The sequence below is a fragment of the Theobroma cacao genome, chromosome 9 (genome assembly GCF_000208745.1).
Source record: "Theobroma cacao cultivar B97-61/B2 chromosome 9, Criollo_cocoa_genome_V2, whole genome shotgun sequence".
Taxonomy (NCBI): Eukaryota; Viridiplantae; Streptophyta; class Magnoliopsida; order Malvales; family Malvaceae; genus Theobroma; species Theobroma cacao.
This window is the reverse complement of record NC_030858.1, coordinates 19281776-19299969: the sequence shown is the minus strand read 5'-3', so window position 1 is coordinate 19299969 and position 18194 is coordinate 19281776. Positions and strand designations below refer to the sequence as shown.

Genomic DNA, 18194 nt, shown 5'->3' with positions numbered 1-18194 from the left:
CTGCATGCACAGTGTATCCTTGTGCATGTGCAGGGTCTCTGCTTGTTCATGTAGTTTTGTTCTGAACTGGACGTATACACATATATCTCTACTGAATATTGAAGATTGTTATGTACTCTGCTTAAACGAGAGAGATGCAGAATGAAAATGACTCAGAGAAACTTTCTTTAACTTTTTTTTTTTTTGGCTTAAGGAAACTTTCTTTAACTAATGATACGCATCTTAGCTATACATCAGAGAAGCCCTTAGCAAATTGAAATTAGTAAATTACTGTTTTGAGGGTTTTCACTTTCTTTAACTAATGAGGTCATATGCTCCAATGGTTCAAGCACTTGAGTTGTTGCAAGTAGCGAAGGGATATTGAAAAGGAAATTTCCTAGGCTAATTTTGCTCTATTTGGCTATAACAATTCATCATGGCAATTTAAGGCACAAGCCAGTTCATCCAGTATTATGTTCCTTGACATACTTCCTTGTCAAAGGATCCAAACTGCTTGGACAGATGTTTTATTACGTGTCAAATAGCTTAGAAGTAGTAAGAGTTTTCCAGCAGAGAGCAGTTTTGCCCAGTTTTTAAAGCGTGTATGTTTTTTATGTTTTGCAGAAAGTGAAAAACATAATTATCACGAGCACAGTGTAAAAGGAGCGATGCATACCAGCCGTTCTGGACCCTCCTCTGTTTATAAGTTGTTGAGTGGCGAGCCAATAGGCCTATCTTCAGCAAATGGAAACTCATCATTGACTATTCTGCAGCCTTGTTACGAACAGTCAGAAGCACCTGCTTCGGCACCACAAGCATCCGTGTCCCAGCCCCGAGATTTGATTCCAAACCCTGTGCCTCATAATTCTTATATCATATGTCATAAGAGCACTAGGTTGTGTACTGGTTTCCATTCATCAACTTCAGAAAGTTCGAACACTGAAAAGCATGTTGGAAACTCGAGATGTTCTTCCCCACTCCCAATGTTTGATCATCTGATTCCTGCAACAAATACTCCCGACTCCTCACTGCTCTTCGGAGAAGGTAAGACAACTACTTGTGACAAAGAGGACTTTGAGAAATTCATGGTCTTCCCTCATGTCCCAGCAGAAAATTCTACCGTCATTCCTGAACATTCAGCTTATCCAAAGGGCACTTTGACTTTAAAAGAGCAGCTGCAGCTACAATATTTGACACGAGAGCTTGAGATCGAAATGAATGGGAATGGAAGTGAAAATGAAAATCCTGGCCTTGCGGTGAGCATCTTTGTTACATTTCTCACATTTTTGACAAATTAATACCAGCAAAATGGCCAATGGTTTGAACATGATTCAGGACATGACTAATCACTGACTTTTCCAAATTACTGATCAATATTTTTAGGATCAGGAAAGATGATTTAGAATGTCATTTAACCTGCATTGATTAGATAGGTTATAGCTAGTGGGTAATGCCCAACAATCGATGATGATGTCAAGTTGAATTTGGTATTGCATGCGTGTTATTCATGGTAATTTATATATAGATTCAGAACCATATTGAGTTTTAACATCCATCTTGATTAGGAAACACATAAAGTGCCACGAGTTGCTACAGTCCCAGTCATTCAGTTGGAACATAACAGAAACTGTCTTTCTTCGGTTGTTAATCTTGATGGTTGCATACATTCAACGCATCAACATCCTGAGGCTGTAGCTGCAAATAAACAAAGAATAAGATGGATGCCTAAGCTCCACGAACTTTTCTTAAACGCAGTTGACAAACTTGGCGGACCTGAGAGTGAGCTAAAACATCCTGAGTAAAATCTGAATGCTTTTGATTCTTAAGCCGAACTACTACTTTTGCTATGAATTGTATAGGTGCGACGCCAAAGAATATTTTGAAGCTAATGAATGTCCAAGGTTTACATATCTGTCATGTTAAGAGCCATTTGCAGGTGATCATTCTAGCTAACTTGTGGATTTGATCTTCATTAAAGAAATTTTTCAATCTGTTGATGAATATTTTTTTCCTTGAATCTATATTGCAGAAGTATCGACTTGCTAAGAATGTATCAGAGCTTAAACATGGTATAAAATTCTATTCTATGAAGAAAATTTTATGTTTACATTAATCATGCACTCTAATTCGTATCTTGTGTTTTAAGACATAGCTTCTTGACGTTTACAAGAAACAGTTTCAGACAAGTTTATGTTCATCCCACTTGGTGTGCTATGTGACCCTGGTTTTGCGAAGAAGGGACATTAAACTTTTAGATTACTGAAACGAGATTGCAGCAGAATACACCTTTAAAGGACCCAATTATTACAGCAGTAAACTTGCCATCCTCTTCATTACAAGGAAAATTCCTACCTTCTCGACTATCGACCTCTTGGATTATTCTTCAGATAGCTAGCTGGATCAGTAGTTATGAAGAACCTTTCAATCTCTTAACTCTCACCATCAGCCAGAGTGTGATCAAGAATTGAGACATAATTATTGTTTGCTGGTCACTTAAATCCCAAAAAAGAAGTCATCCAAGCTCTGATTGCTTACTTTTCATACATGCATTATATTTGTAGATAAAAGAAGCTCCAGATTTGAAGAAAAGGAAACCTTAACTGAAACCCATGGTGATGGGAATATAGCAAAAGAAAGGTGAAATTCCAGTAACCTACATTTATTCTTTGATTCATGCTCAAACCACTAATGATTTCTCCACGCCATTATGGCAGGGACACGCAAGTACTAGAGACCTTGCGAATGCAAGTTGAAGTACAAAAGCTGTTGCATGAACAGCTTAAGGTGCGTTCTTGCGCTGCTCTGTTTTGGTAGTTTTTTTCTTTTTGTGTGTATTAATTGCCCTTAGTAGGGTGAGCAAATAAATAGATTGGGTAATTTAGCCCATCATATTTAAAGATTAAATGAATCAAATATTTTTATAAAACCAACCAAACATAAAGAAAGACCAAACCGATCATACATAAAATTGATTTGACACGTTTGGTTTTGGACCAATAGATTAAAACTTATAAATTTCATCTATAATTATAAAATATATAAATCATGTATATATAATATATTACTTTATTATGTATATATGAAATTAATGATACAATTTATACGTTATAATATTTAATATCAAAGTTTGTATAAATAATAATTAATTATAAATAATATGTTATAAAATTTAAGGTGATAGCTAATGAATTTATTAAATGTAATCATATAAATGAAGTTTATTATGTATTGTAATGCTTATGTATAAATTAAATACATATATATATATATATATATATATATATATTTCATAAATNTATATATATATATATATTCATAACATTAATATTACGAAATATTATTTAAGTGTAATAATTATAACATATTAATATGTAAGATATGTACTATTATATATTATAATATTAACGTATAAGTTATATCATTTAAAATATATAACTTGTAATTTCATATTAATATAGATTTATAAATAAATAAATATATATAATTAAATTTAAATTACTATGACTATGATTTGTATATATATATATATATAATAAATTAATATATTTCTAGTATATTATTAATTATGTTTACTACAAATTTTTCTTAATATATAAAAAACATATTATATATATTAATACATAAAAAACATTCGTTTGATCTTTTGAATAGATTGATCTAAAAATTTTAAAATCAAGAACTAACCAAAAAATCAATTAAATTAAATATTATGGATCAATTGATTGAATGAATCATTTAGGTAGAACTATTTTACTCAAATCACATTTGATTTAGTTTGAGTAGGCAATTGATTTGATTTTGCTCAAGCCTAACCTACAGGACAATGTCCTAGTATCTTTGTTCAGTACTTTCAGTTGCATATCGTCTACTTCTCTTTTGTGACCCTAGGCTCCCTCTAGTAATGTTGGCACTTGGCAGGTTTGCTAACATGACAATTGTTTTCTTCTGGATTTGCATAGGTGCAAAGGGAACTTCAGTTGCAAATAGAGAAGCAAGGACAGTTCTTGAGAAAGCTTATGGAAGAACAAAAGAAAGCTGGCACCAATTTGACTCCGGCCCAATGCTTTCCATCACTTTACAATACAACGTTAATTCATACTGAAATGCCGCTCCTGTCTTCATCCGAGGCTGCCTTCTCACAGAATGGGGCCAAGTCCATTACGGACTGCTCTTCAACCCACTCACCGAAGCGTAAAGCGTCTCAAGCTGCTGTATCAGAACAATGTCAAAAGTCGCATAAAGGAGAAAGCATCACAAACACCAGCATCCCGTGTTGAATAGGAATCAAATAATTGTCATTATATTAAAAATCTGTGATGATTGAAAGGATTGAACAGATGAACAAGATACCTGGGTTGTTGCATAAGTCCAAAACTAAAAAGGGTGAAAATGACGAAAATCTTCCTGGTTTTGTTATGACAAGAAAAGCAGACTAAAATATTTTGATGGTTCAAGTATGTTTCTATGGAATACAATCTCTTGCAAGAATCATAACAAAATCATTTCACCAGAACGTCAGAGAGCTCAAACACCCTACTACGTCTCATTACCGTTTTTTCTTGCGTGACCCCTTTAGGGCGGCCTTAGTCTTTACCCACTCTTTCAATGAAGCAGAGCTTCTCATAAATGAACAAGTTTCGCCTATGCTAGTATCTCCACCAAAAGCTTTGTTTGGTTCTGAATTACATTTCTCAACTGTTGGGACGGAAGCATCTGTATTGCCCACAACAGTTTGCTGGTTGCTTTCTGGAATACTCCGTACAGTGTCTCCTTCCTTTCTGACTCCTAAAGCAGGAGAACCATATACTGTAGGTTCACTCTTATGCGATTTCGTTTTATTGCTATGATTTCCATCAGCGGAGTAAACCACATCCTCATAGATGGGTTTTGTGCACTCTTGCTTTGTACTACTGCCTGGCACAATTTCTGAGATGCTGAAAGAACTGCTGTTCTCACTTACCAATTGCATCCATGAGGACTTGTGGAGCCATGAAGAACCTCTTCCTGAATTACTTGAAGCCGTTTTAGGTTGGTTTGGCTGAGGTTCCACATCCACTATTTCTGTTTTGCCTAACATGCCTTCCAAATTCTTAGGCTTTGCCAAATTCCCATTCCTGCTATCAAGAGTGTTGTTCACTTTACAACCATCAGAAATTTGTTGTTTTTCCTTGGTAGTACCAACATTTTGCAAAATATTAGAGAGACTGAATGCACTATTGCTTCTATCTCCAACAAGTGCCCTCCATGAAGACTTCTGAGACCACGAACAACTAGTATTCGACTGTTTGAGACCACATTCTGCTCCAGTGGTTTGAGCAACAACGACAGATTCATTTGATTGGGTTTGAACATTTCCCTTTTCATTTCTGTTAGGAAGTAAAATATCGTCTTTCTGCGCTTTGTGCTCATTCTGAATTGGTCCATCTTCAGAAGTTTGTATCTCACTGGATTTGAACCTCTTAATTTTATGACAGCAATATAAGAATTAGGACCAGAATGTACACAGTTACATAATGCTGATAGAATAGAAGAAAAAAAAATCGAATGAGAGGTTATACCTGTTTCAATGATACCTTATCAAGTTTTGTTCTCCCTGATCTTTTGTTTGCCATGGACACAATATTAATCATGAGGTTGTCTTCATTGGCTTCATTCTCCTCAAAATCTGCATTACTATCATCAAACTCTGAATTCCTTCTCTGTCCATGAAAAAGAGAAACAAGTTGGTGCTTATCTTCTTCTTTGTTAGGAAGTGGTTTCCTCTTCTTTCTTGGATGCAAAGTATTATTTTCCTGCACTTTGCACGCGCTCCGAATTGCTCCATAATTAGAAATTTGGGTTTCACCAAGTCCTGTTTTCTGTGTTCAATACAGCAAGAGTAAGAAATAAAGCGCAAGGATAATAAACATTAAGAAACCCTGAAAAACAGAGAGCTATATAATTGCACCTCAGTGGAGACTGCTTTCTTCTCCCTGCTCCCAGACATAGCTGCTCGATTATTTGAATCAGAAACAACATTAATTATGAGGTCATCATCATCTGTTTCCTCCTCATCGGACAGTGGACCCTCAATTAGTTTGGTGAAATCCTCTCTTTCATCTGCTAGGATAGCACTGCTAGTGTTTGAGATGTTTGCCCTCTCAAATAGCTTGTTCATTACTGAGCTCATCATACTAACCTCTTCCTCATTCATGACACCATTTATTTCTTCATGATTCTGACCTTCTTTTCGTCTCACAGCATTAAAATGACCAGAATGCTCTTCACAATCACAAAAATGTATGGGGAGGGCAGAGACTTCGACATGTTGGAAACTGTATTTATGCTTTCCAGTCCCACTGAGTGGCAATGATTTCACCTGTATAACATATAGTCATTCATGATTTGGATATGGTCTCAGCTGAAGTCGGCAATTCCAAATATATAAAACTAACTAATTCCGGTAAGCTAGTGACACAGACAACAGATTTCAGAAAGCAATTTCCAGTACAAGGTTGAAATCTTAAGACTAAATAAAAATTTCAGAGCGCAAACAGATCAAATTATATTAATCTCAGCAGAAGGCGGCTTTAGCTAGCAGAAGAAGAGAAAAGGGTTGGAATTTAAAAGTGCTAAGAAATGAAACAGAAAGCTCACCCGAGTTAATCTAGGAAAGAAAATCCGAAGATGGCCCTGTTGGGAGACGTGAACCTTGTTGCCGTTGTAGGGTTCATCGGAAGAAGAGGGCATGGGCTGATGGTGTGCTTCTTCTTCTTCCTTCGCCCATTCCCGTTTCAAGCGGGTAAGATAGTGCTCTTTCGCCTTTCCCAGCTTCAGCTTACCTCCTTTCCACACGCACCCATTGTACGTGTTAAAAAGCTTGGAGAGGGAGTTGGCGGAAGATGGGAGGATGTCCACGTATGCGAAGCTGCGGCCTTTGGCCCTAATAATGTCCAATCCTTCCACCGTTCCCACGGCGGAGAAAACCTTCCGAAGATCATCGCTGCTAACGCTCTGCCCCAAACCTCCTACATGTATTCTTGTTGATGCTGTGGCAGCCATTGCTATTTCTCCTTTTTCCCAGTTTACCTACGCTGGACTCGAGAGAAAAGGTTCCTGTTGCCTGCCAAAGCGCCAGGTTAGAAATAGAAAGGGCTTTTTATTCCAGGGACGGCCTCAACCTTATGTTGGGCTTAGTTACTGTAATTATTGATCCATCAGAGCCCACCGCGCCTTTTGTCCAATACAAAAGAATAAATAGGCAAAGGGCTTGAACAGAAACAAGCATCGCAAGTGTGTAGAACTAGCAAGCTATTTTGGTTGCGGCTTCCTTCTTCATTCACATAACTTATAAATGCATTACAAGAAAGAGCCTTGCAGAAACTTTCAGCGTGGCAGGTACTTGTTCTTTTCTATTATTGTTCTTGAGCTTACCTGTTCAATGTTTCATACAAAGATTATTTTTTTCTTTTCTTCAAATTGCATGCTTTTGATGGATCAAGAGGATGACCCTTACCTTATATATAGTTTGCAATCTCTTATTGCCCATAAAACTGAGGTCTTGAAGGATAAACTGCAGAGGGCGAATTTAACAAACTTGATTTGAATGGTTTCCATAGGGTTTGGTTCAAATTCAGACACTATTGCTTCGATAAAGGAAGGAATAGAGCTTTAACTGCACTAACAAGATGTTCAAAAATTAAAAGAAGAAAAAAAAAGGGTTTCCTGGAAAATAAATACATAGGGCCATAGTCGATTAACTTACATAATGTTTCCTTGGGTTTTTAGATTGCTTAAAATTCCCAGTTTAACCGTGAATTTCAGGCAAAGCTTGAAGGTGGGTTTTTGCAACCTATCAGACTAGCTAAAATAAAAAAACAAAAGTTAGGTCAAATAGTGCACAAGGGAATGAGTAATATGATAGAACTCTAAAAGGATCAGTCCCCCACCTTGTTGCCTCTCTTATAAAATTTTCGCTTAATTTCTAATGAAAATTTTGGCATCTTAAAAGACTCCCAATAAATTTCTCAATTTCATTCAACCTGCTTGGATCGCATGGGTCAGGGTGACATCTCTATTGTTCTCCCATCCCTTTGAATAACTGAACCAAGATATTTTGTGGTATGAGTATTGACAAAGTAATTGCTCTGTCAAACATGTCTTTTACATCTTGAATATAGTAGTTTAAACTCCTTTTTTTCCCAGGACCCTCCATTAGAATTCTCTAGTGACTCTATCAGTAGTTTTTTTTTTAGTATAATGAACACCATGTGCAAATCTCTCTAGTTATAGTGAGAGCTCTGTATAAAACCTGCCATAGAATCAGATTGTTCTTAGAAACACTAGTCTCATTCATTAATCTTTGTCTTTGCACCCTCTACCATAATTTTATCGTATGGCTCCTTAACTTGATACCCCTATAATTGGAAAAAATCTGTATGTTTGATTGTGCTCATTCTCTGCTCATCTGAAATCTAGTTTAGCTCTTAGAATCTTATTAAACAAGTTTGTAAGCCAAGATATTCATTCTTCTCCATTCAATTCCACTGTTCAATAGGGATGTCATCTAGTCCAACTGTTTTTTCTACCCTTCATCTTTTCCAAAGCTTTTTTTTTTTTTTCTCGAACCTGCCAATAAAAAGTATAATCTTTTTAATTATATGAATTACTAACCTTCCCAAAGTTATACAGGCGTCCAATTTGTCACTGATATAAAATAGACTTCTCCATCTGTCCCTAATAACTTTTTAGAGCAAAATGCACTTCTCAATCTCATCCTTAATGCACTTTGCTGTACTGAAGTTCCTTGTCCGATTTATCACATTTGGGCAAGTTTTATCTCTTTTTTCTTCGCTATCCAACCGTTTCTAGAAAATAGAAATCTTCTAAAGTTAAAGCTTTCACTTTTATTGTCTTCTTAGCATATTTCTTTGCCACTGTTTGCTTTTCTAGGTTTTCTACATTTCTCTACTTATGCAAATCTCTAAAACAAGTTCTTTCAACTTGGGCTTTTTCCTATACTTCCTTTATTAACCACCAAGATTTCTCGTATGAAGGAGTGCCCACCTTAGATTCTCTTGAAAACATCCCTGGCCACTTTTTGAATGTGACCAAGTGATATCATCGCATGTAACTTTGGCTTTCCCACCCATTTCCCAACTTCCGTATTCAAACAACTTCTTCTTAAAAGTCAATTATTTTCTACGTTTCAAATCCTATCATTTAATTATTGAGCACTTTACAAATTTACTTCTCCTTTTCCATCATTGGACATGTATGTTGAGTAAACATTAGTTTATATTAGTGAGTCACATTTTCTCTTGGAATGACTTTAACAAACTATTCAGTCTCTTTTCCTTTTAAAAAATAAATCTATTTCTTTCTATTCTTGATATCCCAGTCTTATCAGTGATCACATGGTGTTCTTGCTTTTGAGAAAATGTGATTGGCTATCATGAGGTCCTAATCTGTAGCAAAGTCTTAGAAAGTATTTCCTCATCATTTCTTCTAACCGTGACCTCCATGAATACCCATCTACTCCATAGAGTCCTTTATGCCTATTAGATATATTCCTGTTAATATCCTCTCCTATCAGAGGATTTTTTGGATCGATCCATCCTAATCTTTGAAAAGATATGACCTTGAGCTGCTCATCCAAGCCCACTTAGTTGCATATATGCTAACCATAAAGTCTCCTCTTTCAACACTTGCTTTATACTTATGATTTTGCCATCAATCCTTCTGATATTTGTAACATTATCTTTCAATGTCTTACCCATGAAGACACATACACCAATTTTTTGTGCAACCCTTATTTGAATACCAAATTTTTAACACCAAGTCTTTGAGTTCCTTTACCCTTTCTCCTTTCTACTTAGTCTCTTCAATGGACACAACATTAATCCTCCTTCAAATGATAATCTCAACAACCTCCATTGGTTTATCTATTAATGGCCCAAAACTTTTAAGTCCAAAAGCATAACTCATTGTCTTGGACTAAGTTCATTACATGCACTTCTCCATGAAAATGTGAGAAACATTGCTCATTTTTCACTACAAGCTAGTGTTATTACCACCTCTTAGTATTTGAGCAGTATAGTGTATTGCTATATGGGAATTGTCCTAGCATTAGCTCAGTTTTCAATAGTTCATAGGCATAACGATTTAGAAAAAAGTTTATGCTATCAACTACATTATGCACTTATAGTCATTTATGTAGTCTTGAGACTTAGACAACTAATTCGAACGATAAATACTCTTAACTCAGGCAAACTCATCGGCATTAATAAAAGTTTAGAGAGAGTAGGAGAGAGGCAGATGACGTAGAGAGAGAAAGAAAAAAAGTAAAATGATGGTTTTTATATGTTAGGGTTAGGTTATTTAGGTTAGTAATTTGACAAAATAATTAACAACATTTTTGTCCAAAATTTTTTAGCCCATTTTGTGGCCTGTGGACTAGCTATTACCAAGGGGGCTTATTACTAACGTCCCCCTCTGTAATAGCTATTTCGACTTATCCCAAAAATGGTCATTTCACAAAATGGTCATTCTGTAACCAAACAAAAGAATGAAGTAGAAAAAAAGCATCGGGGAGAAATGGATTAGCCATTCCTCCCAACCAAACATGGTTCTAAGGTGGTACGTTTTTTTCTTCTGTGTCATTCTCAGAACTCTATTTTGAATAATATAACAAGGTGCATCAGAACATTCCACTGAATATTTTACTATTGTTGCATTTTCACCAAAATTTTCCCTAATTATAAGTGTTGTGTTTAAACTGCACTAGTTTTAAAATGGTGCTGAAATTGGACCACCACCTTAAGTAGAATGAATAACTTTGCACCTTAACCCTAACATCTACTTATATCACCTAATGATCTCTATTCCTAGCAATGCACATGAGCTTGAGTATATTTACTTAAAATGCAAAAAATGATCTTTTTGTAGCTTTTTTTGCTTGAATTGATAAGTTTGTGGGTTTTCATGCTTGATTTATTATCATTCATTTTTCTGCCAAAAAGTATCTTGATGAAAATGTTAAATTCAAAGTTTGAAATTGATACTTCTACTATCTCGATTTGGTGGTTTTGGTCTCTGTTATTCAATTTTAATGAATTTAGTCCTTACACGTCCATTAAAAGTCAATTTTAGGACAATTGATATGCTGTTAAAACTTTGGCTTTAGCTGTGATGATGTGGTATTTTGGTATGATGTGACATGCTGATGTGGACTAAACTTTTTACTATGTATCAGTTTAAAAAATCATATTTTATTTAATTAAATAATAACTAATATTTATTAAAATTAGAAAAACAGTTTTTAGTGTTTTTATAAGAAAATCATTTTTTGCTAATGTATGTCACATGGCCACAAAAATTCAGGTTGGCATATCAAGTCATCAACAAAAAGAGCCTTTCAGCTGAATTTAATTGCAAAATTGTAACATCGGTATCATGTTACTAAATTTATTTTTAATAAAAGTGTAGGGATTAAATTCATTAAAATGAAAGTAAGGAGGCAAAAATTGCTGAATTGAAATAGTAGAGGAACCAAATTCACACTTCGACCAAAAATTAACTTTTGTTTGTACATAATTGTCTTTTCTATATATAGCACACATGCCTAACTTATGCATCATTAGTAGATTTTTCATTATGCATCATTAGTAGATTTTTCACTAAGTCTTTAATCTTCGTTGCTCATCCTCCAGCTGTCAGTATGGTGAAAGGTGCAAATTTCTTCATGTGATACAGCAACAGCCAAAGTCCAATGCCTTTGGATTTGGCACTCAAGCTAGCTCACACCAACAACAAAAGCCCAATCCTTTTGGATTCGGTGTTCAGAACAATGTTCAGTCAAAAGGGGCCAATGATTTTGGAAATAAACAGAACCAGTTCAAGGTAATTTTCCACTCTTAAAATCTGCAGGTATCAGTTGGACCTACAACTTGGTTGCTTGGATATATGATGCCATTTCGGGCTTTCCTTCTTGAATCAAGCTCTGGAAGGTTTCGGGAAATCTTTTGCTTCTTTTTAAAGGTTTACTAATTTGGACTCTTCTTCCTTATTGTATTGTAATTTACTCTTTTTTAAAAGAATACGTGGACCCGATCCTCTGCCAGCAGTGCCCCTTCATTGCGGCAGCCTGATAATCAGCCCCAGGCAACGAATCATCAGTAAGTAGTGATGACTGGTTATGTCATTTCTCTTTGCTGCTGTGTAACTTCAAAATAATTTTTGTTTCTTCTGACAAAATGTGAAATTGATGCATGCAAAAGGTGCACAGATCCTGAGTTATGCAAACGCACTATTATTGAAGATTTTGAGCATGAGAGACCCCTTTGGAAGCTTACATGTTACAGCCATTGGAAAAAGTATGTTTTACAATTTATATCGTCTACAGGCCCTTCAAAAGATTCACAACATTTATGATATTTGTTTCCATGAATATTTTTTAATTTCAAGGGCAAAATATCTGCAGAAGCACTGGATAGGAAGAATGATTTCTTGTTCGGGTGTTTTAGGGTGCTCATAAATAATAACAACCTCTAAAAGTTTAATTTTGTTAAATTAAGCATATCCTGATCCTTTTGCCCCAAATTTAAAATTTTAGATTATATTCCCAACATGATTAAGATCTTATTAGATTTGTAGAGAGGTGAAACCCATTTTCCTTAGGAATGTTTTATTAGTTTAGGAAATCTGCTGCTGTTAAAACCATTCTGAACTTAATGGCTAGTGCACCCTTGTCCCATTTTCCTAGCCAGAGCCTGTCAGGTGGTAGATATACATTGTCCATTCTTGTAATTATGAGAATGAATAAAGGAATATTAACATGGTCTAAAGTTTGAGTTTTTTTGTTTGTAGTTCTCCTTGTGACATCGTTGGTGATGTCAGCTTTGAAGAATTGCGGGCAACAGCATATGATGATGCAAAACATGGATTAAGCTTGCAGTCAATTGTGAGGGGATCTTCAATACCTTGCTTTGCATATTTTTGGTTGCATGTTAATCATATATACACAGTCACCAAAGTACATTTGCCTATGTTGCTTGCCATTTCATTCTGAATTATAACTTTGGAATTACTTTGATATAGACATATGCTTTTGGCTAAGCTTCGGTGAGAAAGGAAGAAACCTGGAATAAATGGGCTGATGGATCCAGTGAACAGTTGAGTCAAAGCTAAATGCAATTGTTGATATCATCACCTTGAATTTCTTGCAGAGATAGCTGGGATACTTTATGACATGGGCCTTAAGCCCTAGGAATGTACTTTTACCCTAGATACACACTTATGCAGCCATGCACACAAATACTCACATATAGACAGATAGATTAGAGAATTTTGCTGATAGAATTCCTTTGCTACCCCTAGGAGAATCCTATGCTTAATCTGATAAACTGAAAAATATACATATGACACAAATTTGCTCTGGAAATGAATCAAGAGCTCTCAATGTATTATCTTATAACTAATTTGTTCTTATTTTCAAACAAAACATTTGTTGTAAATATTGGTCTGTGTATTTCTGCTGCATAAAGAACTCCTTGTTTCTGCCTTTCATCAATTACCATATTGTTATGAAAATTCCAGGAGATGTTGATGTCATACTATGTAATGGTTATCATTGACTGGCACTTACTAACTGCAAATTCCACAGGTTGACAGAGAGAGAAATTTACTCAATTCAAAGTTAGTTGAGTTTGAAAACCTTCTTCGTAATCCCTATACAGGGCCTGTTGGCTCTACCCTGGCCCAACAAATTCCATTTCCCACAGCCACTGCAACTGCATTCTCTCCTCAAAATAGTGGCCGTTCTCAAAATGGTTTCCCTCCTTCTGTCTCCAGTTTTAGCCAGCTGGGAGCTTCACTTAATTCAGGATCTGCAGTGAGGTAAGAATGACTCCTAAATTCTTTTATAAAAAAATTGGTTTCATATTATTCTTGCTTTGTACTTATGAAAGCTGAAATCAACTTCTTTCCTGATTCTAAGTTTAGCCCTCAGGGTTTTTACTAACTTTGCAAACAATATTTCCTCAGGCCCTCTATAGAGTCAAATAATGCCTTCGGGCAACCAATTTCTTTCTCAAGTTCTGCCCAAGCCTCAAGTGTGTTTGCAACAAACAATATTCCATTGGCCAATGCCTGTAAGTTTTAAGGTTTTACCACTTACACTGTACTTGTACATGTATTATGTATGCTTTTAATTTCAGTCCTTACATGACAGTTTCATTCGGTAACCAACAACCTAACCAGTCAGTTGCAGCTTCCTTCAGCACAAGCATGTCTAGCTTCAGCAACAGTAGTGTCACTAGCACTGCACTCAACCAATTTTCTGCTCCGGTAGTATCAACACAAAACCTCAGTTTATCCAGCGTCCAGCCTCCTGCTCTCTTCAATGTCTCAAACTTAATTTCTAAAGCAGATGGACAATCAGCTACAGATATTCAGTTAGGGTATGTTGTTGGAGAAGCTATTGTACACTCCTAATCTATTTAAGAGATTATTTAGTTGCTAGCATTTTGTAATATTTTGAATGAATTTATTGATATCAATTAGAATACTTCATATGCTTATAATCCTCTTTAATTCGATTTCCAAATCTGACAGAAGTAACTTGCAAAGGAAGATTGTTTCTGGGGATTCAAGTATTTGGTTAAAAGAGAAATGGATTCCTGGAGAGGTAAAGGACTTTATTTATGCTATATTTTTTATATAGGAGTTAAAGTTACTAGATTTTATGTTCTATCTTTAGGGTTCAATGTATATCATCTTCAAATTTGGAATCAATGCATTTCAAATTTGGCATTCCTCTATTGGGCCTGCTGTTTAAATTTTTCCCTCTCAAATGAAGGCGTCAACCTCTATTGTTGCTTTCATTGTTCGTAGTGACCAAATAACCAAGTGATGCCTGTTAATTTATGCTGCTTGCTGCAGCGAAAAAACATTACAAATTCCATAAATGCATGCACCTTCTAAAAGCTGTGGGCTAAGAAAGTAGATTAAATCTTGATTTGTAAACAGGAAAATTAATTGATTATTTAGGTTTACTGAATAGTCATGATTCCAGTAATTTATGTGATTTGTTTTAACCCTTGTTATACTATTTGGGAAAGGTATTTTGTAGTTTAATCTTTTCTGGCCTTCTTATCTCAAATTACTTTGTTATATTATCTAGATTCCTGAAGAAGCTCCTCCAGATGCTTATGTTTAGCTGGGATTCGTATCAGAACGATGTAAAGTTTATAAACATGTGTATACAAAGCATGCTTCCTATAGGTGTCTTCTGCAAGCGCCATCTGAATCTGGATCCCACATGGTAAAGATGGGAAGCCACTTACTATTGGCTGTGCTTCATTGTTTTGCAGTTGTAACAGAAGTGCAGGAGACCTGTGTCAACCAGATTTGGTTTGTCATCGGAGGGTTCATTGCTGGTGTCCTGTGTGTTTGAAGGGGTGGGGGGGGAGGAGATTTTAGGCCTTTTAAGGCTTGACAAAGTAAAGTTACAAGAAGGATTTTGGCATGATCTTGTGAAACTTGTCTATTCTTGGCTCTGATTTTTACAACTTGATAGAAAGGAAAATGCCATGGATAAATCTGTCATGTGTATGAAGGCATGGAGTGCCAAAGAATAAGGATACCTGTTTGTTGGTTAAATACCCAAAGAAGTTTTTGAATTTTTATTATTTTTATTTTGAATCAAATAAGTTTCTTACTAATAGTTGACTAATTAGTCAATGATACAGTCGATAATTTTTTTTGTCACGTCCTTTGTCACGTGACATTGATGCCATCAAGATGATGTCACGTGAAAGATGACGAAGTAGTTAGTGTAAGGGGTTTATTTTGACTTGAAATAAAAATTTATGGCTTTATTTGAAGCTAATAAAAAGATAAGAATTAAATTGACTTTTTTAATATAATTTAGAAATTTATTTGTATATTTGTTAATTATTTAACTTTTAAAATGGCACCTAAACAAAAAAAAAAAGAGAAAAACTAAATCTAAATCACCGAAAAATTGATTCATTGCTCTATTTCTACTTTAAAACAACTTCCAGTTATACAAAGAGGTTAATATTATTATTTAAATTATGTGAACCAGCTACATTAGGCTTCATATTTACATGTGAGGCTTATTCTTGTGTAAAATGAAACTCCACAAAGATGCACTGCATTTTCAAAATCTTGGAAGCGTAACCACATATGATGGCCTAGTTTGATATTTTGGTCATAATAATAATAATAATAATAATAATAAATTTATATAGAAAATCATTTTTGTAATTGAAAATAAATTTATTATTACTAGGATTTTTTGTTAATTTGATGATTAAGATTTAACACAATATCAATTAGAGTTGTAATAAGCTGAGCCGAGTAGTTTTTGGTTCAAACTCGACTAAGTGCAAAATCTCCGATCTCAACATTCAAAGGATATTTGTTATTTAAAATTTCTTGTAACGTGAATGGTGAAATTACATTATAATTTGTAGTAGTAAAATACCAATGTTGTTAGTTCCAATTAAATGTGCTAGAGGGAGGATGAATAGCACAATTTGGCTTTTTCAAAAATTGCCTCTAAGTGTAAACATGCAAAATAAAAGAAAGAATGAAAATAAAACAAAAACAGAGTAAATAAGACAATAGAATTTAGAGTGGTTCGGTCCAAGACTTACATTCACTACCTTGATTATCCAACCAAGGGTTTTCTAACCAATCCACTAAGAATCGGTGAAATTAACAAGCTTTCACCAAGCTTTACAATGGCTTTTACTAGGGTTAGCTCAAATCTTTTACAATAGTTTTTACCGGGATCAACAAAAACCCAAAGTGGTTTTTCAAAAACTCAACCATAACCTTTCACAATGATTTTTCACGGGCTCAACCAAAACCCAAAGTGGTTTTTCAAAAACTCAACCACAACCTACAACAATGGTTTTTCACAAGATCAACCAAAACCCAACAACTAATTTTTCTAACTTAAGTTAGAACCTATACACTCAATCAAGCAATCCAAGCTTGAATAAATCCCTTAGAGTGCCTTGCACACTCTAAGCAACCAAGAAATGAAGAAAAGATAAAGTACAATTGATCACTTAACTGATCTAAGATGTACAAAGCTAAGCTCAAATATTTTTTCAAAGGATGGGAGTGAAATACAAGTGTAAAGAGAAGGTTTTTGGTCTTCTAAGCTCAAAATCACTTTGGATAACTTCTCTCTCTTGTTTTTAACTGTTGGAGAGGCTTTAAATACTTGCAAAATCAATTCTGGCCGTTGGAGACAGAAACTAGCCTTTTCTAGCTGTTATTTTGTCTTTTAGTACTTAATTCAAATTTTCTGACAAAATGATCTTAGTTGACTAACTGCACTCTTAGTCGACTAAGTTGTCTTTGTTTTCTTATCCCAATTTTTGGCAGTGAGCTCTTAGTCGATTAACTTCATTCTTAGTCGATTAAGTTGTTTTTGTCTTGAAGTCCAGATTTTTGACAATATGCTTTTAGTTGACTAACCCATTTCTTGGTCGACTAAGTCTTTTCTGTTTTTCAATACTCTTAAGCCCCTCAACTTCTTATTCGAATTTTAGCTAACTAACTCCCATCATCATTTAACTAAAAAGCTTATATTTTGTGACTCAATTCTAGCTCTTTCTTCTTTGCTTGTTTAACCAATTAACCCATCTTGCAACTGAACAAGCATCTTGACTTGCTTACAAATACCAAATATATTAATGATTTAAGCTTTCTCCTGCACACTTAAACAATATAATTAGTCATCAATGAATGAGAATATTTTGCTATCATAAAAAACATATAGAGTCAACATTCTCTATCTCTTATTTTTTATGATGACAAAACACTCTTAGATTAATAGTGCAATGTCTACGTTCAATATAAATGCTTCAAATCTTTATGTATAATGAGTTGCTCCCCCTTAGTCAATGCATCTAGTTTTCTTTAAAGATTTGCAATAAACTATTTATAATATCCATAATAGCTATAATAGCTAAACAAGATATACAATGCCCACAGTAGCTAAACAAGATATATTGAATATCCATAATAACTAGCACATAATATTCAATAAAATCATAACTAAGCATCACACATATAAATTAAACATGACAACCTATTATACTCAATTTAACTTAGTTTTCCTTCTCTCTCTTTTTTTGTCATCATTAAAAAATATATTCAAAACTCCCTCTTAATGAGTGCATTTAGATTTTCAT

The 18194-nt window shown here is 34.7% G+C and overlaps 3 protein-coding genes and 1 long non-coding RNA gene across 7 annotated transcripts; 3 read left to right on the top strand and 1 right to left on the bottom strand.

Moving 5' to 3' along the window:
- LOC108660452 (myb family transcription factor PHL6-like) lies at positions 648–1781 on the top strand. The gene is made up of 2 exons (XM_018126846.1): positions 648–1235; positions 1545–1781. Exons 1-2 carry the CDS (start codon positions 648–650, stop codon positions 1779–1781), a joined length of 825 nt encoding a protein of 274 aa, XP_017982335.1.
- LOC18589518 lies at positions 1882–2767 on the top strand. Its single transcript, XR_001929416.1, has 4 exons — positions 1882–1915; positions 2009–2048; positions 2541–2616; positions 2694–2767. It is a non-coding gene; the product is annotated as an uncharacterized LOC18589518 (long non-coding RNA).
- On the bottom strand, positions 4251–7110 carry LOC18589519. Its single transcript, XM_007014529.2, has 4 exons — positions 6616–7110; positions 5927–6337; positions 5538–5837; positions 4251–5437 (listed from the first exon to the last, which is right to left on the bottom strand). Exons 1-4 carry the CDS (start codon positions 7018–7020, stop codon positions 4526–4528), a joined length of 2028 nt encoding a protein of 675 aa, XP_007014591.2. The 5' UTR covers positions 7021–7110; the 3' UTR covers positions 4251–4525.
- Positions 7239–15649, top strand: LOC18589520 (zinc finger CCCH domain-containing protein 16). Of its 4 annotated transcripts, none has more exons than XM_007014536.2 (10): positions 7239–7356; positions 11670–11859; positions 12055–12134; positions 12237–12332; positions 12826–12919; positions 13622–13854; positions 14002–14108; positions 14228–14417; positions 14572–14644; positions 15140–15649. In XM_007014536.2, exons 1-10 carry the CDS (start codon positions 7313–7315, stop codon positions 15173–15175), a joined length of 1143 nt encoding a protein of 380 aa, XP_007014598.2. In that variant the 5' UTR covers positions 7239–7312; the 3' UTR covers positions 15176–15649. The 4 variants fall into 4 exon arrangements, with proteins under 4 accessions (XP_007014598.2, XP_017983355.1, XP_017983356.1 ...); XM_018127866.1 differs by having other exon boundaries at positions 14189–14417; positions 14575–14644; XM_018127867.1 differs by having other exon boundaries at positions 14189–14417; positions 15330–15649.

What these genes read in the sequence shown, in the direction of transcription:
- LOC108660452 (XM_018126846.1), top strand. Translation starts at nt 648, where the DNA reads ATGCATACCAGCCGTTCTGGACCCTCCTCTGTTTATAAGTTGTTGAGT. An exon ending in ATGAAAATCCTGGCCTTGCG is followed by an intron (nt 1,236 to 1,544) that starts GTGAGCATCTTT and finishes CATCTTGATTAG; the next exon opens with GAAACACATAAAGTGCCACG.
- LOC18589519 (XM_007014529.2), bottom strand. Translation starts at nt 7,020, where the DNA reads ATGGCTGCCACAGCATCAACAAGAATACATGTAGGAGGTTTGGGGCAG. An exon ending in TCTTTCCTAGATTAACTCGG is followed by an intron (nt 6,338 to 6,615) that starts GTGAGCTTTCTG and finishes TATGTTATACAG; the next exon opens with GTGAAATCATTGCCACTCAG. An exon ending in AGAAAGCAGTCTCCACTGAG is followed by an intron (nt 5,838 to 5,926) that starts GTGCAATTATAT and finishes TATTGAACACAG; the next exon opens with AAAACAGGACTTGGTGAAAC.
- LOC18589520 (XM_007014532.2), top strand. Translation starts at nt 7,313, where the DNA reads ATGCATTACAAGAAAGAGCCTTGCAGAAACTTTCAGCGTGGCAG. An exon ending in AGAAACTTTCAGCGTGGCAG is followed by an intron (nt 7,357 to 11,669) that starts GTACTTGTTCTT and finishes CTCATCCTCCAG; the next exon opens with CTGTCAGTATGGTGAAAGGT. An exon ending in AATTCAGGATCTGCAGTGAG is followed by an intron (nt 13,855 to 14,001) that starts GTAAGAATGACT and finishes ATATTTCCTCAG; the next exon opens with GCCCTCTATAGAGTCAAATA.